The 26453-nt window shown below is 45.8% G+C and overlaps 1 protein-coding gene across 4 annotated transcripts in view; it reads right to left on the reverse strand.

Annotated features, from left to right (window-relative positions):
* Positions 1 to 6360: 6360 nt before the first annotated feature.
* Positions 6361 to 26453, reverse strand: part of LOC115130152 (protocadherin alpha-C2-like) — a 100745-nt gene continuing 80652 nt past the window's right edge. For all 4 annotated transcript variants that reach the window (XM_065018550.1, XM_065018549.1, XM_065018548.1 and 1 more), the window contains exon 4: positions 6361 to 10098. In XM_065018550.1, the coding sequence (XP_064874622.1) occupies positions 9797 to 10098 (302 nt within the window). In that variant the 3' untranslated portion in view covers positions 6361 to 9796. The remainder of the gene's footprint in view (positions 10099 to 26453) is intronic.

Below are 26453 nucleotides of genomic sequence, written 5' to 3' on the forward strand. Positions count from 1 at the left end.
GGGCTGGGCATACACTGAAGCATAGCCATCACCTGTCAATCCTCCATCTAACGTTCTACATGTATCGATGAATCCATAGCACCATACGTTTTCTCTGTGGGATCCATGAAGAACTTCATCCTCCCTGAAACTGATCCCGTGGTCGTGGGAAACAACCTGCAATGATAAAAAGCTCGATAAATATCATTGCTTACATATTGCTGTTTGCTTGGAAATCACGGAATGTAACCGCAACTGCACGTTTAGCTTTCATATGCTTATTTTTCCAATCAAATCAAACTCTATTGGTCGCGGGGGTAGACTACATGGGTACAACGTTTAAGAGGGTAATCATTGAAATTTGAGTAACAGCCTTCCCCCTAAAGTTTAGCATGATTGACCCACTCTCCAAATAGCCTGGCCTGGGTATGCACTGGCTTGCTTAACTTGGCCCCATCAGACTATATTCTCGTGTGAACATGCATTTTTGGGTAAGGAGGAGGATACTGTGTTGAAAATGCACTGCCTATAATCGGCTGTAAACGAAAGCATGTTTAACAACGCTGGTCCCCTTGCTTGACTGTAACAGCTTTGTCTGTGTGTGTTGTGTTTCTCCAGCAGAGAGCGCCTTCCACTCAGAGCCCAAGCAAGACTCAATGCCGGCGAAAGCTATTAACAATGTCTTCACACACCATTTGTGCTTTACAACAGCTCTGCAACATGTCCCGTTGTTGGTCTAAAGCATATTTAAATTGCATACAATATTTCAGATGCGTTATCAACCTGTAAAATGTTTGTTTGTGTGTGATGATAAACTATTAATTCCGGGAAATAGGAGCGTGTCTCTTCTCTGAAATATTGGAGTTCGTATGTGCATGTCGGCGCCTTTTTGACATTAGAATTATTCCAAAATAGTGACAAGGGATCACCACGCTAAACGTGTTTGCTATTACTTAAACAGCACTATAATCTACGGTGCCATGTTCTGCAAGGTCAATGCACCTCAAAACCAGGGCGTGTAGTCTGGGCATTTCCCTCAGTACAAGGCAAGGAAGCGCTTGTTGGTAGGAGGCAGATTGACATCTATAACCAAATAATTTATGTCCATGAAGAAACACTGAGAATGCATTTAGTGTTTTCTATAGAGTAGACTATTGTGCATATGAGCGAGAGAGAGAAAAGAGAACCGAGAACATAGAACAGAGACTCAGATTAAACGTGGTTAACTCTTCACCCCTGCAGTCTCTGGGCTCCTCATTAGACCAGTCTCTCTGGCCACTGCGGCCAAGATAGCATCAGCAGTCATTTTGTTTGGTCTAACCAGCTCTTTTAATACCTCCCCTGTGCCCCGTTCACTGTGCCCCACTGTTCACTGTGCCCCGTTCACTGTGCCCTGGCTCTTATGACCATCCAGCTACAACCATGCCCCTGGCACATAGCCTGCAGCGGGACACACACGCACCTCACAGGGGCATACACACAAAAACACACATTCACCTCACATCTAGCTGCCTCTTTCTTTCTCTCTCACACTACACACACACACACACACACACACACACACACACACACACACACACACACACACACACACACACACACACACACACACACACACACACACACACACACACACACACACACCACGTTGCCTCAATCCTCACAGCTATGAAGTAGTTTCACATATTCCTCCTTTTAATTCTCTCTTTGTTTTGACTTCTTTCCAAAGTGGAGTTGAACAGTGTCGGTGTCTATCCAAGCAGAAGGAACAGGTAACCTCTGCGGTGTGGTTTTGAGGTGTGGTATGGCTGTGAACATGACCGTGGGGGTTGGTTGGTCATCAGAGCCGGACAGTGCTATGCTGCAGCCTGTTTCGTGCAGAGTGGGAAACATGGGGAGATGGTGTTAGTCTGGCACCTCCTGTGAGACAGGTGTGGCTGCCAGGTCTGTGAGCCAGCAGCACTACTCAGCTCTACTATACTAGAACAGGGAAATACTGCAAAGGTTGACATTCATCATATTGAAACTTCTTCTGTAAGTGCAAATGACATACACAACACTTAGCCTGATCTCATAGATTAGACGCAATATAGTAAATGTAAATCCGGGACACTCAAATGAGTATGATATGTTTCGTTTAGTATGGTTACATAAGACAGAAGGTTACTTAAGGGGCAAAAACTAAAGTAGGGTAATTGATTGTGATGGATCGGTAAGTGTATAACGCTAATATCTAGCAACCCAAAGGTTTCGTGGTCGAATTTCATGATGGACAACTTTACCTAATTAGCAACTTTGCAACTACTTACTACTTTTTTAGCTACTTTGCAACTACTTAGCATGTTAGCCAACCCTAACCTAACCATATCCTTAACCTTAACCCTAACCTTAACCTTAACCCTTAACCCCTAACCCTAAACCCTACCCTAGTTAACATTAGCCATCTAGCTAGCATTAGCCACCAAGCTATCGTTACTAAAAACAAATTGTAATTCGGAAAATATCATACAAAATGGATGATGGACATCCACAAATTAATACCTACCATATGACACGTAACATATCATTCTAATTGGAGGGTCCCAGATTTTCATTTACTGTGTTATGTCTACCCCTGACTCCAGGTTGCAACACTTCATAGAAAAATCTGTATCTTTATCAAATCTATAGTGTGAATTGCATCCTTCATCAGAGCTGCTCAAACACACACTCACTCTCTTCGGATTGTGTTTAAGTGTTCTTGTCTCTATGTCACTTTCTGATACTGGAGTGTCCGTCAGTCACACACTGACTCTGTCCTTGCCCTCTCCCTCTCCCTCTCCCTCTCCCTCTCCCTCTCCCTCTCCCTCTCCCTCTCCCTCTCCCTCTCCCTCTCCCTCTCCCTCTCCCTCTCCCTCTCCCTCTCCCCAGACCAAATGTGAGTTTATGTCAGTCACACACTGACTCTGTCCTTGCCCACTCCCTCTCCCTCTCCCTCTCCCTCTCCCTCTCCCTCTCCCTCTCCGTCTCCCTCCCCTCTCCCTCTCCTTCTCCCTCTCCCACTCCCTCTCCCTCTCCCTCTCCCTCTCCGTCTCCCTCTCCCTCTCCCTCTCCCTCTCCCTCTCCCACTCCCTCTCCCTCTCCCACTCCCTCTCCCTCTCCCCAGACCAAATGTGAGTTTATGTCAGTCACACACTGACTCTGTCCTTGCCCACTCCCTCTCCCTCTCCCTCTCCGTCTCCCTCTCCGTCTCCCTCTCCCTCTCCGTCTCCGTCTCCCTCTCCCTCTCCCTCTCCCTCTCCCTCTCCCTCTCCCTCTCCCTCTCCCTCTCCCTCTCCCTCTCCCTCTCCCCAGACCAAATGTGAGTTTATGTCAGTCACACACTGACTCTGTCCTTGCCCACTCCCACTCCCTCTCCGTCTCCCCAGACCAAATGTGAGTTTATGTCAGTCACTTAATTGTCTGCCTGTTTCCTCCTCCTGTCCTCACATCTTTCATCATCTCTCTCTCAGACTCTCCAGACACTTTGTATTTCTCTCGGCGAGGTTTGGTGCTGCTGTTGCTGCCGAGTAAATTTATTACAGACATTAATCTCCCCGTCTGCGTGGCTGTGGTCGTGCGTCTGACCGGCGCTGTTTGCTCCTCTCAGCAGGATGTTGTTCTTTCTAAGGCACTGCGGCTGGAGAGCTGGCTGACCCCAACATGACAACCCCCACCACAGACACCCCCAAACCCTTACCCCTTCAAACATTATATCCCAATCCCTCAAACCCCAAATACTCAAACCCCCTACAATATACATTCACACCCCAATGGCCAAATAGTCTCTTAACATCAATTAAAAGCAACCATATTATTATTAGTTTGAATGATGTGGGAGAATTAGTGAGACAGACACGATAGTGAAATGTTTCAACCATTGATATATACATTTCACAGAACCTTACTCTACCTGCTTCTTGCACTTCAGTCCTCCAGGGCTTCAGGTCAGCAGTCCTCTTGACTTCAGGTTAGGCTGCAATCCTTCATCTCCTTCATCCCCTTCTCCACAATCCCTCTCTCCATTTTCAGGGTTAATTTCGTTCTTCTTTTTCTTTTGCAGTTAGCTAAAGGGTTGGAGTCGTTCAGGGCCTTTTTATATTAATTCTCAAAAAAAAACAGTCCTACTATTCATTGTTGTTGTGTGGGACTAAATGGGCTCTTATTTATCTCTGTGGATGACATATGAGTAGATCATGGTTGGTAGAAGAGAGACCAGAGACCCCTGTTAGTGCAGCAGCCTATTGCTAGTAGTGCTGGAGGTCTGTTAATTCTGCCACAATGCATATCTATATTCATTAACTGGAGTGACGCAATACTCTACAGACCAAATGCTGCTGGCAATGCTTTTTCCCCCTTCGCTTGTATGTTTGTTTGTTTTACTGAGGAAGTTGAAATGAGACAAAATGCAGAAATTAGGAACGGCCAGGACCCCCTTGTGAATGCTCTGGGGAGATGTTGTTCCCACGCATGCAGACCAGGAAGTCTGTGAGTGTATGTTTCTTTGGCGGTGTGTCTGGAACATATGTTGTAGTGGGGATTCAGACAGCAGTTTGTCCTGACAGTGTACTATAGCTTTGATCGGTGGAGGACTCATTGACAATGACACCAGGACAAAGAAAGGTGTGTGTGTGTTAGAACTCTGACAGTCCTTTGAACCTTTGAAGTTGTGTCTGTCAGACATAAGGGACCCAACCCATCCTGCTTTCCTGGTTCAAAACTGTTTCCACCCTCCACCTCTGCACAAGGAGTTTATCAGGCTCCCGAGGGTTGCAGTGGTCTAAGACACTGCATCTCAGTGCAAGAGGCGTTACTGCAGTACATTGTTCAAATCCAGGCTGCATCACATCCAGCCGTGATTGGGAGTCCCATAGGGCACCAGCAAATTGGCCCAGATTCGTCCAGGTTTGGCTGGGGTAGGCTGTCATTGTAAATAAGGATTTGTTCTTAACTGACTTGCCGAGTTAAATAAAGGTTAAATAATATATATATATATTTTTTTAAATCAGGAGTCTGTTGCCATGGAGACTGTCCCCTACTGGTGGTAACCATAGAAACTTCCTTGTCTGGCTCCCACAGCGGGCGAGGAAGAGAGAGGGTTGTTTTGGCAGACATTAACCCTTGAACTCTCTTCACCGTTTCTCCCTACCCTCTCCAAGATGCAGGATGAAAGAGAGGAGAGGAAGAGAGAGATAGAGAGGAGGGTGAAAGATGATAAGCAACAAACATCATCTGCAGCTCAAAGACCCAGATGACAGGCAGCAGAGAATAGACAATTGAAAAGAGACAAGAGCTCCCTGATCTTTCAAAGCTTCGTGCTTGATAAACAGCCATTAATCACTGAGCTACAGAAGCAATGTGCTGGAGAAACACTTAGGTACTCCAGAATCTAAACCCCATAATGAGCAACGTGAAAATCAGAGAACACAGTCAATGGTTAACAGTCTAATTGGAATATTCCTAGATTTCTAAATGAGCCCTTTGGAGATCAGTAGAGTTCATGAGAATATGCAGTCAGACACCATCATTTGTACATCAAATCAATCATATTTATAAAGCCCTTTTTAAATTAGCAGATGTCACAAAGCGCTTATACAGAAAGCCAGCCTAATACCCCAAAGAGCAAGCAATGCAGAAGAAGAAGCACGGTGGCTTGGAAAAACTCCCTAGAAAAGGCAGGAACCTAGGAAGAAACCTAGAAAAGAACCAGGCTCTGAGGGGAGGCCAGTCCTCTTCTGGCTGTGCTGGGTGGAGATTCATTTACAAGTTACTGGATCATTATAATACATACGCAGGGCTCATCTAGCGACTTGATAAAGATGTATATCAGTATGGTATTACTTAGCAGTATTGTTCCAATGTTATGCTTGTGATTTCACTTATACTTGTCCATTGTACTCTACATACCATTTACCAACCATTGCTGTCTTCTTGGTGGACCGTCGTTGTGACCTCCTAATGCATTATGAGGCTTCACTGTATCCACTGAGCTCTATGGTCAAATGATTTGACTATTGCATAGTCAATAAACAATTCATTTCAGAGTAGTTGAATGAAGGTTTGATGTAAAAGCTGGTGTTCTTCAGGAGAGATCAACGGGAGTCTGGCCGTTCAGCAGGGCTGAGCCTTTCTGACTGGGCACCACAACACAGACAGGAGTGGACGTGTGGGAGAGACTGAGAGTGAAGTATATATGCCTACCCTCCTCCTCCGACCAATGCAGATCAATGTCTGTTCTCTCTCTCTCTCTCTCTCCTCTCTCCCTCTCTCCCTCTCCCTAGCAACAATGTCCCACCGTGAGGCAAATATACTGATGTGCTGTGCATGGACGAATGCCTGTTTCCAAACAGGCGACAACATCAGTCTCATTTTTATGAAAGAAAACTTTATTGAGTGATTTATAAACAAAACACATTACCACTGTATCCATTTAGGGCAAATAAAAAAACGGAAAGAAATGCAATTTCACAATTTTACAGTCATAGTAGATGAGCAGGTGTACAAAAAAAGGTTTTACAACAGATCAGTACTGCCCAGCAGACCAGGACAGCACCACCATTGTTCACCACCGTACTCTGAATAAAGAATGACAGCGTGAACGCTCACTAAACACAAGCATACACTACATATACCATTTTTACATTGGACTTTTTTTTTTCTGTCATTTTTTTAACATTTTATCTGTTGAAAGGGGGTGGAAGGGAAAATATAGCTCATCACAGGATCATACATATTTCAATTACAATATTAGTGTTAGGTAGAGCATCATGTCAAAGCTGGACACAAAACGTATTATTATTATATTTTTTAATATTTTTTTTGTTGTTCCTTTTCTTTGCTTGTTCTCAAAAACGAAAATTATATTTTGGTAAAACAAAATGAACAGAGCTGCATTCAAGGCCATCACACTATAGCATTTACAAATATCTAAGAGGTTAAGTTAACGTATAACACCACTGTGGATTGTGTAGGATGTTATATGCACAAGATGCATGGTAGAGACGGTACACACAAATATCTCCTTTGCGAGTCATGAAGTAAAATGATAATACAAAATAATAAAACCATAACCATCTATTTCTATATATATATATTTCTCTATATACTATGTTTCCTTTGGGACTTACATGCAGCAGCCACTTTAGTGGAGTGAAGTCATACTGAGCTGCAGAACTTGGGGGGGTGTGGCAACAACTTACAGGCAAGGGAAGGAGGAACCAATAGAAGCAGGGCTGAACCATGTCTCCGCCCCTTCACAAAACCTCCTGAAAGAGGATTGATGGGATAGAGCTGTGGGGTAGGAATCCTTAGATGCTCGTATTTAGTCATTAATAATGTAATAATCAGGTTACACATCGCATTTATTAATGCAAAGTCCATGTATGAAAAGTCTAAATCTACATTTATCGTGTACATAAACGCCAATGGGTGACCTACTGTTTTCATATATGTTTACCCAGGAACATGGAGGACAGGGATAGCCCTCAGCACCATGCCCCAGACCTCCATCCCTGTCCCCATCCCACCTCGTCCCCTCTCGCCAGTGACCACAAACAGGAATGAACAGCGTAGTATTCACAAGTTAAAAGCACTCAACCGTTTTGCACTTAGAGGCATCTGACATTGGCTAACAGAGTACTGGACCACCGGCACCGACTGGGTTCTACAGGCCTCACACATATTACTGATCCCAGCACACCACAAGGTTCAGAGTAGGCCTTCCCAGTTCACCCTGAATGAACAGGGGGTTAGAGGGGGGGTCTATGGCCAGAAAAAGAGAGAGATGAAGGGCAGGGGGGGACAAGAAGAAGCACTGCAGATCAGTTAAAGCTAACAAAACAGAGAAGGAAATCGTGGCTCTTCTCCAAGAACAAATAAAAAGAGAAAAAGATTCACAAATGTCATCATCATCATCATCACGTGAAGAAGCAGTCTGTGGTTGGGGTAAGGGAGGGGTGGTGTGGGGTTGAGGGTGGAAAGCTCAGGGGAGTGGGGAGGATAGAGATCAGGTTGGGTATCAGGTAAAGGATGGTTGCTACCAAACATTCAGAGCAGAAAGCATCAGGCTTTTGCTGAGTGGCAGGGGAGAGATCATCTTTAGCTAGAGACACTCCTGCTATTCTACAAGGTTCCAACTGAGCCCTGATCAACAAGCTGGATCACAGGCCAACTCAGCTGGACTCGTCTCTTTCGTTCTCAAGATAATCTGAAGTGTTCCTCCTTTCTCTCATTCCCTCTTTCTCTGTCTTCGCATTGAGCTGTTGGCTCCTTTTGAGAGAGAGGGATCTCATTGAGCTGTTGGCTGCTTTGACAGAGAGGGATCTCCTTGAGCTGTTGGCTGTTTTGAGAGAGAGGGATCTCATTGAGCTGTTGGCTGTTTTGAGAGAGAGGGATCTCATTGAGCTGTTGTCTGAGAGGGATTTCATTAAGCTGTTGGCTGCTTTGAGAGAGAGAGAGAGAGAGAGATCTCATTGTCCCAGAATAGAGTATTGAGCAGACCAACCAGGAGTTATTGCAGGGGATGCAGCTGTGTCGATACTGAGACGCTAGATCTACAGTACACGTGTGTACTGCTAAGGAGACTGTACTGCTAAGGAGACTGTACTGCTAAGGAGACTGTACTGCTAAGGAGACTGTACTGCTAAGGAGACTGTACTGCTAAGGAGACTGTACTGCTAAGGAGACTGTACTGCTAAGGAGACTGTACTGCTAAGGAGACTGTACTGCTAAGGAGACTGTACTGCTAAGGAGACTGTACTGCTAAGGAGACTGTACTGCTAAGGAGACTGTACTGCTAAGGAGACTGTACTGCTAAGGAGACTGTACTGCTGGGGGAAAAGCTTGCGTTTTGTATTAAACATATTGTTATTTGTTCGCTGTGGTTTGTTGGCAGCTCCTAGATTTTGTACCTCTCTCCAGGTCTCAGGTGTTCTCAGTGTCCATGTTTGTGAGTGTGTGTGTGTGTGTGTGTCAACGTGTATGTGTGTATCATTGACAGCCATGTTTTCCTTGCCGGCTCAGGGAACACTGACAGATAGAGAACGCGATAGGAAGCTGCAGCAGCAGTGTCATGTTAGCCTTTAGCCTCAGCTTTAGCGAACTCTCTCCTGTGCTATTTACAAGTGTGAGTGTCCAGCTCTAAACATCTAGCGCTGTCTGTGTCTTCGAGTTACTTTCTTTTCTTCTTCTTGACATTTGCTTTTTTTGTTCTTTTTCCGAGGCTGGCACAGAGCTGTTTTCTTCTCATCCTCAGATTTTCTTTTCCTTTCAAAGAAAAGAGATTCTACAACATGGTGGGAAAGGGTAAGACCGAGGTGCCAACGTATCCGTGGGAGAGAAGGTGAAAAGCAGAGGGCAAGGGGAGACAGTAGCTCTTGTCCCCTTGCTGAGAAGAGTATTATTTGGCTCAGGGTGTATAGGCAGGCACCAGGGGGCATGGAGGAAAATGCATCAATACATTTTTGTCTCATCAAGGCATGATTATTAAGCAATTACCCAAGACAGGGATTTGGAGGAGACGTTAAACTACAGTAATCTTGGTAAGGCCAGATTATTATCAGAGAGAGTTAGAAAGACCTGGGCTATTATCTTTGTTCCAGGGGTGGGTATTGAGCAGAGGACGGCAGTGTGACTTTGTCTGCCTGTCTGTGTTACTGAGCCAGAGATGATGAAGTTGAACTGGGGATCTCTCTTTTCACCTGTTGTCTCAAATACTTGTATTTTTGTTACCAGGTGGACTTTGGTTGGTACCTCTGTTTTAACAGCTCCCTTTCCTTCTCTTCCTCGTCCTCCTCCTCCGCTACTCGTCATCATCCTTCCCCTTATCCTTCTTATCCTTCTTCTCCTTCTTCTTCTTCTTCTTCTTCTTGGCCTCCTCCTTCTTTCCAAAAGTGATGAAGTCGCTCTTGTCGTCCTCTCCTCCCTGCTGGCGGATTGAGATGATTGCGGGGGATCCGGGGATGATAAAGGCTTCGGGGGGGACCTCGCCAGGCTTCAGGTGCTGGGGGGGCCCACCGGGACCGCCTGCACCGTAACGGAAGTGCCAGCTGTTACTATCCACTCCGGCTCCCATGGGCGGGGATGTCTCTCCACCCTCAGCATCTAGGGAGAGAGAGAAAGATGGGGGGTTATTGATGTTGAGATAGAATCATCAATCTCATCTATGGTGCATAAAGGAACAAAGTAAGATCAGTTGTCATGGCAATGGACACTTCACAGAAAAGCATGAGAAACCTCTGCCATATCAGACTGCATCCTGTGGTGATGCATCATGACACAGTCCACACTGTGCTGCATCGAAAAACCACAGGAGTACTCTGATCACCCTGACTCCCATTGTGATGTCACTAATCGGTCACTAATCCACATAAACAGCCATAACACCCCTCAAAAGAAAGGGGTGGCGACTCAGAATGCAAGCTTTCAAATGCTTCCACTGGTAAGCGGCTATACAGAATCAAAGCGTCGGTCACACCTGTCCTTCCCACGTCTAGCGTCCTCGATTGGCGCTATGAGATAAGACATGAATCGCTCCATCACGCCGGGAGAAGCAGGGAAAGGTCAGGGAATAAAGACATGGCATTTGAAAGGAAAGTGTGTGCGTGCTTGTGTCAAAATCAAATAAAATGTATTTATAAAAACCGTTTTACATCAGCAGATGTCACAAAGTGCTTATACAGAAACCCAGCCTAAAACCCCAAACAGCAAGCAATGCAGAGGTAGAAGCACGGTAGCAAGGAAAAACTCCCTAGAAAGGCAGGAACCTAGGAAGAAACATGGAGAGGAACCAGGCTCTGAGGGGTGGCCAGTCCTCTTCTGGAGATTATAAGAGTACATGGCCATTAAGGCCAGATCGTTCTTCAAGATTTTCAAATGTTCATGGATGGCCAGCCGGGTGTGTGTTTGCATGTGTGTGTGCAAGATGTGTCAGTCAGTAGCTTCAACAACAGTGAACTAAACCCTCTCCAACACTCAGTATTGTAAGTGGTCTCCAGTTAGTTAAACAAGGCTGTACTCAGTGCTTTGAGACAGACAGGTGTGACACAGCCTCTCTATGCTGCCTCCATCTCTAGACACATGTCATGACTCACTGCAGCAGAGCAGAGTGACTCTTGGCTCAGCTCTCAGCTCTCCCCTCCCGACCCCATCAGTCTACCCAAGGAGAGAGAGCACTCCCCTGTACACATAAATAATACAATTAAAGGGGCGAGAGTGCACACATAAATAGCTTCTCATTAAAGGAGATGGGGATGGCAGAGGTGCCTGGTCGGTCAAACTCACTGTGACTCTGCGTTATTCAAAGTGTGTGTGTTTGTGTGTGTGTGTTGACAACCCAGGGTGCTTGTAACAAAGCTCCCACACCAACTTGAAGACCCAAGGATCCAGATAGGATTGTTCTAACTACTACCCCGTTATGTCTTCTCAGTCGCCTAACACACATAAAACGAGATGCACACACACACACACACACACACACACACACACACACACACACACACACACACACACACACACACACACACACACACACACACACACACACACACACACACACACACACACACACACACACAGAAAAAAACTCCCCACAACACTTTCCCTCGTTCCTCACAGCTATGACCTAGTTTCTACACTTCCTTCACGTTTCTCCATTTATTTATCTCTCTTTTTTTGACTTCCTTCCAAAGTGGAGTTTAACAAAACTGTATTCACCCAAGTAGAATGAACTGTGTCTGGAAGAGGGAGTGCTGGCCTCATAACACCCAGGGTATGGAAGCCCATCTCACCATTCCCTGTCCTCCCCAACCAAGCCTCTATTGGACAGTTAGGAGGGCATGTCCTGCCCTGGTATAGTCTAATAAAAAACGAAACAATTTTAACCTTTATTTAACAAGGCAAGTCAGTTAAGAACAAATTCTTATTTACAATGACGGACAACACCGGCCAAACCTGGACGACGCTGGGCCAATTGTGCGCCGCCATATTGGACTCCCAATCACGGCCAGATGTGATACAGCCTGGATGGTCAAAGTACTTTCAACTCAAATTCCCATCAACGTAACTTTTTGCCTTGACAGATGTGCTAAAGGCAGCCAAAATACCTTGGATATATACAGCACCAGTCAAACGTTTGGACAAACCTACTCATTCAAGGGGTTTTCTTTATTTTGAATATTTTCTACATTGTAGAAAAGTGGTGAAGACATCAAAACTATGAAATAACAGATATAGAATCATGTAGTAACCAAAAATGTGTTAAACCAATCCAAATCTATTTTATATTTGAGATTCTTCGAAGTAGCCACCCTTTGCCTTGATGACAACATTGCACACTCTTGGCATTCTCTCAACCAGCTTCACGAGGTAGTCACGTGGAATGCATTTGAATTAACAGGTGTGCCTTGTTAAAAGTTCATTTGTGTAATTTATTTCCATCTTATCGCGTTCGAGCCAATTAGTTGTATTGTGACGAGGTAGGGGTGGTATACAGAAGATAGCCCTATTTGGTAAAATACCAAGTCCATATTATGGCAAGAACAGCTCAAATAAGCAAAGAGACATGAAGGTCAGTCAATCTGGAACATTTCAGTGCAGTCGCAAAAACCATCTAGTGCTGTGATGAAACTGGCTCTCATGAGGACCCGCACAGGAAATGAAGACCCAGAATTACCTCTGCTGCAGAGGACAAGTTCATTAGAGTTAACTGCACCTCAGATTGCAGCCCAAATAAATGCTTCATAGAGTTCAAGTAACAGACACATCTCAACATCAACTGTTCAGAGACTACGTGAATCAGGCCTTCATGGTCAAATTGCTGCAAAGAAAACTTTACTAAAGGACACCAATAAGAAGAGACTTTCTTGGGCCAAGAAACACGAGCAATGGACATTAGACTGGTGGAAATATGTCCTTTGGTCTGATGAGTCCAAATTTGAGATTCTTGGTTCCAACCTCTGTAATCTTTGTGAAACGCAGAGTAGGTGAACGGATCATCTCCGCATGTGTGGTTCCCACCATGAAGCATGGAGGAGGTGGTGTGATGGTGTGGTGGTGCTTTGCTGGTGACACCGTCTGTGATGTATTTAGAATTCAAGGCACACTTAACCAGCATGGCTAATACAGCATTCTGCAGCGATACGCCACACCGAGCCACACAGAGCCACACAGAGCCACACAGAGCCACACAGAGCCACACAGAGCCTTGCCAAGTATTCACCCCTTTGGGGTCTTTCCTATTTTGTTGCATTACAACATGTAATTTACATACACAAAATAGTCCAAATTGGTGAAGTGAAAAGAAAAACATGACTTGTGAAAGGAAAAAAAAGAAAAAAGGGAAAGTGGTGTGTGTATATGTCTTCACCCCCTTTACTATGAAGCCCCGAAATAAGATCTGGTGCAACCAACTACCTTCAGAAGTCACCCCCTTTACTATGAAGCCCCTAAATAAGATCTGGTGCAACCAACTACCTTCAGAAGTCACCCCTTTACTATGAAGCCCTAAATAAGATCTGGTGCAACCAACTACCTTCAGAAGTCACCCCCTTTACTATGAAGCCCCTAAATAAGATCTGGTGCAACCAACTACCTTCAGAAGTCACCCCCTTTACTATGAAGCCCCTAAATAAGATCTGGTGCAACCAACTACCTTCAGAAGTCACCCCCTTTACTATGAAGCTCCTAAATAAGATCTGGTGCAACCAACTACCTTCAGAAGTCACCCCCTTTACTATGAAGCCCCTAAATAAGATCTGGTGCAACCAACTACCTTCAGAAGTCACCCCCTTTACTATGAAGCCCCGAAATAAGATCTGGTGCAACCAACTACCTTCAGAAGTCACCCCCTTTACTATGAAGCCCCTAAATAAGATCTGGTGCAACCAACTACCTTCAGAAGTCACCCCCTTTACTATGAAGCCCCTAAATAAGATCTGGTGCAACCAACTACCTTCAGAAGTCACCCCTTTACTATGAAGCCCCGAAATAAGATCTGGTGCAACCAACTACCTTCAGAAGTCACCCCTTTACTATGAAGCCCCTAAATAAGATCTGGTGCAACCAACTACCTTCAGAAGTCACCCCCTTTACTATGAAGCCCCTAAATAAGATCTGGTGCAACCAACTACCTTCAGAAGTCACCCCCTTTACTATGAAGCCCCTAAATAAGATCTGGTGCAACCAACTACCTTCAGAAGTCACCCCCTTTACTATGAAGCCCCGAAATAAGATCTGGTGCAACCAACTACCTTCAGAAGTCACCCCCTTTACTATGAAGCCCCTAAATAAGATCTGGTGCAACCAACTACCTTCAGAAGTCACCCCCTTTACTATGAAGCCCCTAAATAAGATCTGGTGCAACCAACTACCTTCAGAAGTCACATAATTAGTCAAATAATGTCCATCTGTGTGCAATCTAAGTGTCACATGATCTGTCACACGATCGTAGTATATATATACACCTGTTCTGAAAGGCAACACAGTCTGCAATACAACTAAGCAAGGGGCACCACCAAGCAAGCAGCACCATGAAGACCAAGGAGCTCTCCAAACAGGTCAGGGACAAAGTTGTGGAGAGGTACAGATCAGGGTTGGGTTATAAAAAAATATCTGAAACTTTGAACATCTCACGGAGCACCATTAAATTCCTTATAAAAAATGGAAAGAATATGGCACCACAACAAACCTGTCAAGAGAAGGCCGCCGACCAAAACTCACAGACCAGGCAAGGAGGGAATTAATCAGAGGCAACAAATAGACCAAAAATAACCTTGAAGGAGCTGCAAAGCTCCACAGTTGAGATTGGAGTATCTGTCCATAGGACCACTTTAAGCTGTACACTCCACAGAGCTGGGCTTTACAGAAGAGTGGCCAGAAAAAAACAGTCACATTCGCCATTAAAAAATAAGCAAACACTTTTGGTGTTCACCAAACATATGGAGGAAGGTACTCTGGTCAGATAAGACTTAGCCATCAAGATTTTTAGCCATCAAGGAAAACGCAATGTCTGGCACAAACCCAACACCTCTCATCACCCCAAGAACAACATCCATGGAGGATGCAGCATCATGCTGTGGGGATATTTTTCATCGGCGGGGACTGGGAAACTGGTCAGAATTGAAGGAATAAAGATTGTCGTTAAGTAAAGCGATGTTCTTGAGGGAAACCTGTTTGAATCTTCCAGAGATTTGAGACTGGGACGGAGGTTCACCTTCCAGCAGGACAATGACCCTAAGCATCCTTCTAAAGCAACACTTGAGTGGTATAAGGGGAAACATTTAAATGTCTTGGAATGGCCTAGTCAAAGCCCAGACCTCAATCCAATTGAGAATCTGTGGTATGACTTAAAGATTGTTGTATACCAGCGGAACCCATCCAACTTGTCGGAGCTGGAGCAGTTTTGTCTTGAAGAATGGGCAAAAATCACAGCAGCTAGATGTGCCAAGCTTATAGAGACATACCCCAAGAGACTCGCTGCTGTAATTGCTGCAAACGGTGGCTCTACAAAGTATTGACTTTTGGGGGCTGTTTTTTTTGGTCTTATTTCTTGTTTGTTTCACTATTTAAAAAAATATTTAGCATCTTCAAAGCAGTAGGCATGTTGTGTAAATCAAATTATACAAACCCCCTTAAATCTATTTTAATTCCAGGTTATAAGGCAACAAAACAGGACAAATACTTTCGATAGGCACTCTCCCATCTGGTTTGTGCTTACTGGGACTATCATTGGTTTTTCAACAAGGCATGACCCAACACACATACAGGCTGTGTAAGGGCTATTAGACAAAGAAGGAGAGTGATGGAGTGCTCCATCAGATGACCTGGCCTCCACAATCACCCGACCTCAACCAAATTGAGATGGTTTGGGATGAGTTGGACCGCAGAGGAAGGAAAAGCAGCCAAAAAGTGCTCTGCATATGTGGAAACTCCTTCAAGACTGTTGGAAAAGCATTCCTCATGAAGCTAGTTGAGAGAATGCCAAGAGTGTGCAAAGCTGTCTTCAAGGCAAAGGGTGGCTACTTTGAAGAATCTCAAATATACTAAATGATTCCATAAGTGTTATTTCATAGTTCTGATGTTTTCACTATTATTCTGCAATGTCGAAAATAGTAAAAAGAAAGAAAACCCCTTGAATGAGTAGATGACCAAACTTTTGACTTGTACTGTACATGTACAGAAGAACGGGACTAGGTTTTAAGGACTATGAAGCACCCCATGGGGCAGAGCCCCATACCTTGGTACAGGGCAAGAGTTCCGTAAGTCAGTTTTGATCAGCCAGTACAGTCTCATCTAGCAGGTAGTAATTGATGTTGCCAGAGGGAGGCATTGTTACATGGCTTCAAAGAACAGGAACAAGACAACAGATCTAACCTGCCTCCACCTCCACCAGCACCATCACCTTCATCACTTCCACCACCTCCACCTCCTTCACCACCTCCTTCACCCCTCCATCATCACCACCTCCATCAAAATCTCCACTTCCACCATATCCACCATCCACCACCACATCCACCACCTCCACCACACAAAGCTCACAACTAGAACACCGATGCATTCTAAAACTACACTATTCCTCTCTTCTCTGGCTTTATCTCTGAATTCATAAGGAACCAAAATAGTTGTTTCTTATCAAAGCATTTTTAAAGTGCTTTAAACAGCAGCTGAGGGACTAAGCAAAAACACATTTTATGACAATTAGTGACCATTAAAACAATTAAAACTATGGATTATGATGATGTTTACAAATCTCTTTATCCTAACCTCTTCCTCTCCTCTGCTCAAACCAATCCTCTCATCCCTTCTCCTCCCTCTCCATTTCTACCCCCCACTTTTTTCTCTCCTCTCTATCTCTCTCCCGCCTTCTTCCCCTGCTGTCCCTTCTCCTTTCCTCCCCCTCTCACCCCTCGGTCCCAGCCTGGGCTCTCTGCTGGAGCTGCTCAGAGTGATGGATTGTGGGAGTAAATCCAGGCCAGGCGTGGGCAGCGTCACGTCCCCTGCATGGCACACACTCCTAATCTCTCTTATGGAGTCAAACACTGCAGGAAGTCTTTCAGGCTGATGGGATGGTGTCCTTATTCACCTCTCTCATACATAGCCTACAGAAGCTGTCCTATTCACTTCTCTCATACATAGCCTACAGAAGCTGTCCTATTCACCTCTCTCATACATAGCCTACAGAAGCTGTCCTATTCACCTCTCTCATACATACAGAAGCTGTCCACCTCTCCTACAGAAGCTGTCCTATTCACCTCTCTCATACATAGCCTACAGAAGCTGTCCTATTCACCTCTCTCATACATAGCCTACAGAAGCTGTCCTATTCACCTCTCTCATACATAGCCTACAGAAGCTGTCCTATTCACCTCTCTCATACATAGCCTACAGAAGCTGTCCTATTCACCTCTCTCATACATAGCCTACAGAAGCTGTCCTATTCACCTCTCTCATACATAGCCTATAGAAGCTGTCCTATTCACCTCTCTCATACATAGCCTACAGAAGCTGAACCTATTCACCAACCTGGTCTCAGAGCATTTCATATTATTCTGTATGTAAATCCGGGACACTCCATTTTGTATGATATATTAAGTGTTGTATGTATTAATTTGTGGATGTCCATCACCCATTTCATATGATATGTTAGGAATTACAATTCACATTATGTCTTATGAATTTGCAAAATGTACAATATGTTACAAATTTGCTAAACGTACGATATGATATGAATTTGTAAAACGTATGACATGTTACGAATTCTAGCTAGGTGGCTAGGTGACTAATGTTAGCTAGGGGTTAGGGTTAGGGTTAAGGTTAGGGTTATGTTTAGGAGTTAGGTAAGAGGGTTAAGGTTAAGGTTAGGGCAAGGGGAAAGTTTAGCTAAAAGGGTTAAGGTTAGGGGAAGGGTTAGCTTAAAAGGTTAAAGTTATGGTTAGGGGAAGTGTTAGCTAACATGCTAAGTAGTTGCAAAGTAGTTCAAAAGTAGGTGTGAGTGGCAAATTATCTAAAATGCTCAAGTTGTCTCTGATGACATTCACATTTGCAAACTTTGGATTGCTAGACGTTCGCATTATATGCTTACCCATCCACCATGACCAACCACCGTGCTTTCGTTTTTGCAAAGTAAACACCTGCCTTATGTAACCATACCAAATGTAACATACCATACTAATTTGACTGTCCCGGATTGACGTTTACTATGTTACGTCTAGTCTATGAGACCAGGCTGTATTCATTCTCGTACATAGTCCTCTTTCTCTATTCTTCTCCCCTACATTGTACACTTGCTAACTTCCATTTGTGGATTTAAAAGGAAATGACTGGTGTAAGAAATATGGCGGCAACTCTCTAACCAACGCTCAAGCTAATCCAATGCTTTTTTTAAATACATGGAGAGGATTGCACAATTTGAACGCAAGGAAGGAAACATTATAGAGAATATCCTCACTACTACCAGACATTTTGCATTGTCTTCTCTGTCAGAGGGCACATACCACAGACTGGCCGACAGACAGACGGACACAGACACTATAGTTACAGCAGTCACATAGTCCTACTTCTCACTTCCGATTCTAGACAGGAGTGCTATCTGACCTCCACTGATTTTGTCATCAGAGCCATGAGACCTATGAATAGACAGAATCAGACAGACAGAAAGACAGAGGATAAGGATAAGAGGAGAAGAAGAGCAGGAGACAGACACGGTCTTTCTCTCTCTCTTTCTCTCTCTCTCAGACTCAGAGATAGTGAGAAAGTCATATTAATTTGCTGTGAGAGATCCCACTCTCCCTCTCTGTATCAACCTCAGCTAAATGCCATTATCTGACTCCCAGACAACATTGTGAACTGATTCTGCTCTTTGAAAGGGACAACATTAAGTGAAAGGAGGAATGAGAGGAGAAAAGGAAAGACAGCGATCCTAGAAAGTGGAAGGGTATTTACTCTACAATGCCTTTGCTCAGCTTTCCTGCCCCTAGGTAATTTCCTGTCTAAAACTGCTCAGGCAGATGATGAGACACCCGTGATACAAACAAAGAGGATTCCAGAGAGTGATGACTCACTGCGAGAGAGAGAGAGCAGGCATTATGGCTTGGTAGAATAGCCTTATAATTGTCTCTGACATATCATGACCAAGCCAAAAGCCCCATGACTGGGTCTGACTGCACATCGGGATATCAAAATCCAGGTCCAAATGAATCTAGCCACCTCTCCTCCCTCCACTCTGAATCCATTAATGCTACATTACTTGCTTGTCTATATCTTTCTATCTTTTTTGCTCACTGCCCTCAAGCGTCAATTAGATTAGATTCAGCCATAACAATCAAACAGAAAGAGAACATCTGACTGTGTTCCATCATCACATTCCTCGCCCATCACAGATCCACACACGGCCACAGCGACAATCTGATTTGTCGATGGCTGTTGCAGTGCAAAAAATCTCCCTCACTTCTTCCCTCCCTCCCGCTCTATCTCCCTCACTTCTTCCCTCCCTCCCGCTCTATCTCCCTCACTTCTTCCCTCCCTCCCTCCCTCCTTCCTGCTCTATCTCCCTCACTTCTTCCCTCCCTCCCGCTCTATCTCCCTCACTTCTTCTGACCTTTCGTCTAATCTAGCGCAAAACCTGGTCCAGCAAACACCCGTCCCTTCCAGTTACTGATGGAGCATGCATTATGCCTATCACTGTTGTGGAAACATTATTGTGATTGGAAATTAAACCGCTTGTCCATCACTGATCACTAAGAGGCACATCAGTGATGGGAATGATTTGTTTTACACTGAGATGATCACAGCCTCTAACACCCTCTCTGTGTCAGTGTATCTCTCTCTGTTGTGTTTCTAAATTTTTCAGTCTCTTCCTCTGCCTCTGTCTTTAACAAATATTTAAATCATAACCCGACACTCTCACACTCCTAGTCTCACACTCCGAGATTTTTTCTCTCTCAGAAGCAGATATAGAAAGCAATACACTTCTCTAATGTAGCCTAACTCTCTCTCTCTCTCTCTCTCTCTCTCTCTCTCTCTCTCTCTCTCTCTCACGGTTTGTTAATGTCTCCCCTCTTCTCTCTGCTATCCAAGGTTTTCACAGTGACTTAAATCATCCAGGAGCTCCATTTTGCCACGTCTACTTTATTCATCTCCTCGCCTCGCCCCACGATCTATTGGCCGCTTGGGCAGAAGCGCAGTGGAGCGCAGTGCAGCGTTACATAACGAGGGGAGGACAAGGAGAGGAGAGGAGGAGGAGAGAGGAGGTGGAGGAGAGAGGAGGAGGAGAGAGGAGGAGGAGAGAGGAGGTGGAGGAGAGAGGAGGAGGAGAGAGGAGGAGGAGGAGGAGGAGAGAGGAGGAGGAGAGAGGAAGAAGGGAGAGAGGAAGTGCAGGGATGCAAGTATGAAATGTGATCCACCCAGAAAGGCAGAAAACATTCTACTAAAAAGTCTGAAGGTGCAGATTTTTTTAGAGAGAGAAACACTGCAGTGGTGGAGGATACTTGTCATGATAGAAAGCTCTCTGTGCTGGGACCACACCCTTCTCTATATAAACACATGCTACGTATGTGCTCTGCGTGTTTGTGCTCTCTTTGTGTGTGTGTGTGTGTGTGTGTGTGTGTGTGTGTGTGTGTGTGTGTGTGTGTGTGTGCCCGTGCGCACACCTTGAAGTGTAATGTCCAGATGGATCATGTGACACATGGTGGAGACAAGCTTTCCCAAGAGACAGTCTTGAACAGGAGGACGAGCCACTGCCAAGGGTGTGTGTGTGTGTGTGTGTGCGTGCGTGCGTGCTTGCGTGTGTGTGTGTGCGTGTGTGTGTGCGTGTGTGTGTGTGTGCTCATCTAAAGGAGAGTAATGCTTCTAATGAGGATGATAGGGTCATTAATAGTGACTAAATATCAGACTAGAAGAAACAGATGTATTCTCAGTGGAGCAGAGAGAGAGGGGGGAGGGAGGGAGAGAGGGGATGGAGAGAGAGGGGGATGGAGAGAGGGGAGGGAGGGAGAGAGGAGGATGGAGAGAGGGGAGGGAGGGAGAGAGGAGGATGGAGAGAGGGGAGTGTGTATTCATAGCAGCAAGATGTGTGACCTGTTGCCACAAGAAAAGGGCTACCAGTGAAGAAGAAACACACTTGCAAATACAACCTATAATTATTTTTTATTTACTTTGTACTTAAACTATTTGCACATCATTACAAGACTATATACGTATAGACATAATATGACATTTGAAATGTCTTTATTCTTTTGGAACTTTTGTGAGTGTAATGTTAACTGTTAATTTGTAATTGTTTATTTCACTTTTGTTAATCATCTAGTTGTGCAAATAATTACTTTCAGAGGTGACATAATTAGTTAAATAAAGTCTACCTGTGCGCAATCTAAGTGTCACATGATCTGTCACACGATCTCAGTATACAGTATATCATATATATATATATATATATATATATATATATATATATATATATATATATATATATATATACGCACACCTGTTCTGAAAGGCCCCACAGTCTGCAACACCACTAAGCAAGGGGCACCACCAAGCAAGCAGCACCATGAAGACCAAGGAGCTCTCCAAACAGGCCAGGGACAAAGTTATGGAGAAGTACAGATCAGGGTTGGGATGTAAAAAAATATCAGAAACTTTGTACATCCCACGGAGCACTTTAAGACGTACATCCCACGGAGCACTTTAAGACGTACACCCCACAGAGCACTTTAAGACGTACATCCCACGGAGCACTTTAAGACGTACATCCCACGGAGCACTTTAAGACGTACATCCCACGGAGCACTTTAAGACGTACACCCCACGGAGCACTTTAAGACGTACATCCCACGGAGCACTTTAAGACGTACATCCCACGGAGCACTTTAAGACGTACACTCCACGGAGCACTTTAAGACGTACATCCCACGGAGCACTTTAAGACGTACACCCCACGGAGCACTTTAAGACGTACATCCCACGGAGCACTTTAAGACGTACAGCACTTTAAGACGTACATCCCACGGAGCACTTTAAGACGTACACCCCACGGAGCACTTTAAGACGTACACCCCACGGAGCACTTTAAAACCCCACGGAGCACTTTAAGACGTACACTTTAAGACGTACACCCCACGGAGCACTTTAAGAGCACCCACGGAGCACTTTAAGACGTACACCCCACGGAGCACTTTAAGACGTACACCCCACGGAGCACTTTAAGACGCACACCCACACTTTAAGGAGTACACCCCACGGAGCACTTAAGACGTACACCCCACGGAGCACTTTAAGACGTACCACCCCACGGAGCACTTTAAGACGTACACCCCACGACGGAGCACTTTAAGACGAGGAGCACTTTAAGACGTACACCCCAAGACGGAGCACTTTAAGACGTACATCCCACGGAGCACTTTAAGACGTACACCCCACGGAGCACTTTAAGACGTACACCCACGGAGCACTTTAAGACGGAGCACTTTAAGACGTACATCCCACGGAGCACTTTAAGACGTACACCCCACGGAGCACTTTAAGACGGAGCACTTTAAGACGTACACCCCACGGAGCACTTTAAGACGTACACCCCACGGAGCACTTTAAGACGTACAGCACTTTAAGACGTACACCCCACGGAGCACTTTAAGACGTACACCCCACGGAGCACTTTAAGACGTTTAAGACACCCCCACAGCACTTTAAGACGTACACCCCACGGAGCACTTTAAGACGTACACCCCACGGAGCACTTTAAGACGTACACCCCACGGAGCACTTTAAGACGACGTACACCCCACGGAGCACTTTAAGACACACCCACGGAGCACTTTAAGACGTACACCCCACGGAGCACTTTAAGACGTACCCACGGAGCACTTTAAGACGTACACCCCACGGAGCACTTTAAGACGTACACCCGGAGCACTTTAAGACGCATATCCCACGGAGCACTTTAAGACGTACACCCCACGGAGCACTTTAAGACGTACATCCCACGGAGCACTTTAAGACGTACACCCCACGGAGCACTTTAAGACGTACATCCCACGGAGCACTTTAAGACGTACACCCCACGGAGCACTTTAAGACGTACACCCCACGGAGCACTTTAAGACGTACACCCGGAGCACGGAGCACTTTTAAGACGTACACCCCACGGAGCACTTTAAGACGTACACCCCACGGAGCACTTTAAGACGTACACCCCACGGAGCACTTTAAGACGTACACCCCACGGAGCACTTTAAGACGTACACCCCACGGAGCACTTTAAGACGTACACCCCACGGAGCACTTTAAGACGTACACCCCACGGAGCACTTTAAGACGTACACCCCACGGAGCACTTTAAGACGCCCCCCCACGGAGCACTTTAAGACGTTTAAGACGTACACCCCACGGAGCACTTTAAGACGTACACCCCACTTTAAGACGCACGGAGCACTTTAAGACGTACACCCCACGGAGCACTTTAAGACGTACACCCCACGGAGCACTTTAAGACGTACACCCCACGGAGCACTTTAAGACGTACACCCCACGGAGCACTTTAAGACGTATACCCCACAAAGCTGGGCTTTCCAGAAGAGTGGCCAGAAAAAAAGGTATTGCTTAAAGAAATAAATAAGCAAACACGTTTGGTGTTCACCAAAAGGCATGTGGGAGACTCCCCAAACATATGGAAGAAGGTACTCTGGTCAGATGTGACTAAAATTGAGCTTTTTGGCCATCAAGGAAAACACTATGTCTCTCAAATCCAACACCTCTCATCACCCCGAGAACACCATTTGTCATAGGCAGGGACTGGGAAACTGGTCAGAATTGAAGAAATTATGGATGGCGCTAAATACAGGGAAATACATTAAGGGAAACCTGTTTCAGTCATCCAGAGATTTGAGACTGGGACGGAGGTTCACCTTCCAGCAGGACAATGACCCTAAGCATCCTGCTAAAGCAACACTTGAGTGGTTTAAGGGGAAACGTTGAAATGTTTTGGAATGGCCTAGTCAAAGCCCCAACTTCTATCCATTTGAGAATCTGTGGTATGACTTAAAGATTATTGACACCAGCGGAACCCATCCAACTTGAAGGAGCTGGAGCAGTTGTGTCCTGAAGAATGGGCAAAAATCCCAGTGGCTAGATATGTGTAAATCAAATAATACAATCCACCCCCAAAAAATCCCTTTTAATTCCGGGTTGTAAGGCAACAAAATAGTAAAAATGCCAAGGGGGTGAATACTTTCGCAAGCCACTGCAGACAGAAGTCAGATGGGATGGAAATGGGGAGGGGTTGAGGAGAAAGAAGAAAAGATAGGGAGGCATTTTTGGATGGGCAGTGAGGAACAGCTTAGTCTTCCCCTCCTGAGTTCCCTCTCTGCCCCAGGCAATTTCCAGAGAGTTCTATCCAGCACACCTGCCCACATAACAATACTTCCACCATGGAGTCTCTGCTTAAGCAGCTGAAAGCTGCAACTTCAACCCTCTAACTCTGCATTCATAAAATGTGAATTCTATGTCTGCACCCTCCTCCAATCTAACCCAGCAGTGCTCTTGTGGTCATGTTGTTAGGACTCCAGGAGGTTGAGTTGAGGGAGAGTGACACAGAATGGACCACATGCCGAGGAGTTCATTTCCTGAAGAGAGGGAGCACAAAATACCTCCACTTTCCTCTTCCCCCTTCCTCCACCTCTCTTCCCTTTCTCCCCCTCTCTCACCCTTCCTCACTTTCTCACCCTTCCTCTCTCTCTCACCCTTCCTCCCTCTCTCCCCCTTCCTCCCCCTCTCTCACCCTTCCTCCCTCTCTCTCTCCCTTCCTCCCTCTCCCCTTCCTAACCCCTATCACCCTTCCTAATAGTCTATCACCCTTCCCCATCTCTCACCCTTCCTCCCCCTCTTCACCCTTCCTAACCATCTCTCACCCTTCCTCCCCCTCTTATCACCCTTCCTAACCATCTCTCACCCTTCCTCCCCCTCTATCACCCTTCCTAACCCTCTATCACCCTTCCTCCCCCTCTCTTTCTCTCCACCCTCATCCTCTATCCTCTGTTTAGCCTCGACAGGTGCAGGCTGTTGTTGACTCCTGTCCCCCCTCATCAAATCAGGCTGTGTGTGTGTGTATGTGTGTTTGTGTGTGTGAGTATATGTGCGTGTGTGTATGTCATCAGATACAGCAGTAATGCAGAAAGACCTGCACTAAACCTGCCTCCACCTCTGCAGTACAGCACAGCCCTTTCTATGTAGGTCAGTCTCCCTCTCTCTTTCTCCCTCACTCCCTCTATCCTTGCCTCTCTACCTCACTCTCTCTCTCCTTCCCTCTCCCTCCCTCACTCCCTCTCTCCTTTTTTACCCTTGCCATGCCCTTCGCAGAACATTTCTAGCTAACACATCCTCTTCCTCCCTCCAAATACATCTCCCTCCTTTCCTCTAACACTTGTTTTTATTCTCTCCCTCGTAGTTTTGTTTTTAACCAACAGTCACCTCCCTTTTTCTCTCTTTATAAACAGGCTTCAACCTCAACGCACTCCACGTCCATATTTCCATTTCCTTCTCCCTCTCTCCCTGCATATCTCTCTCCCTCCCTTCCTCTCTCCCTGCATATCTCTCTCCCTCCCTTCCTCTCTCCCTGCATGTCTCTCTCCCTCCCTTCCTCTCTCCCTGCATGTCTCTCTCCCTCCCTTCCTCTCTCCCTGCATATCTCTCTCCCTCCCTTCCTCTCTCCCTGCATATCTCTCTCCCTCCCTTCCTCTCTCCCTGCATGTCTCTCTCCCTCCCTTCCTCTCTCCCTGCATATCTCTCTCCCTCCCTTCCTCTCTCCCTGCATGTCTCTCTCCCTCCCTCTCTCTCCTCCCTCCCTTCCTCTCTCCCTGCATATCTCTCTCCCTCCCTTCCTCTCTCCCTGCATGTCTCTCTCCCTTCCTCCTCCCTTCCTCTCTCCCTTCCTCTCTCCCTGCATGTCTCTCTCCCTCCCTTCCTCTCTCCCTGCATGTCTCTCTCCCTCCCTTCCTCTCTCCCTGCATGTCTCTCTCCCTCCCTTCCTCTCTCCCTGCATATCTCTCTCCCTCCCTTCCTCTCTCCCTGCATGTCTCTCTCCCTCCCCTTCCTCTCTCCCTGCATGTCTCTCTCCCTCCCTTCCTCTCTCCCTGCATATCTCTCTCCCTCCCTTCCTCTCTCCCTGCATATCTCTCTCCCTCCCTTCCTCTCTCCCTGCATATCTCTCTCCCTCCCTTCCTCTCTCCCTGCATATCTCTCTCCCTCCCTTCCTCTCTCCCTGCATATCTCTCTCCCTCCCTTCCTCTCTCCCTGCATGTCTCTCTCCCTCCCTTCCTCTCTCCCTGCATATCTCTCTCCCTCCCTTCCTCTCTCCCTGCATATCTCTCTCCCTCCCTTCCTCTCTCCCTGCATGTATCTCTCCCTCCCTTCCTCTCTCCCTGCATATCTCTCTCCCTCCCTTCCTCTCTCCCTGCATGTCTCTCTCCCCC

Source organism: Oncorhynchus nerka, linkage group LG5 (genome assembly GCF_034236695.1).
Source record: "Oncorhynchus nerka isolate Pitt River linkage group LG5, Oner_Uvic_2.0, whole genome shotgun sequence".
Classification (NCBI taxonomy): domain Eukaryota; kingdom Metazoa; phylum Chordata; class Actinopteri; order Salmoniformes; family Salmonidae; genus Oncorhynchus; species Oncorhynchus nerka.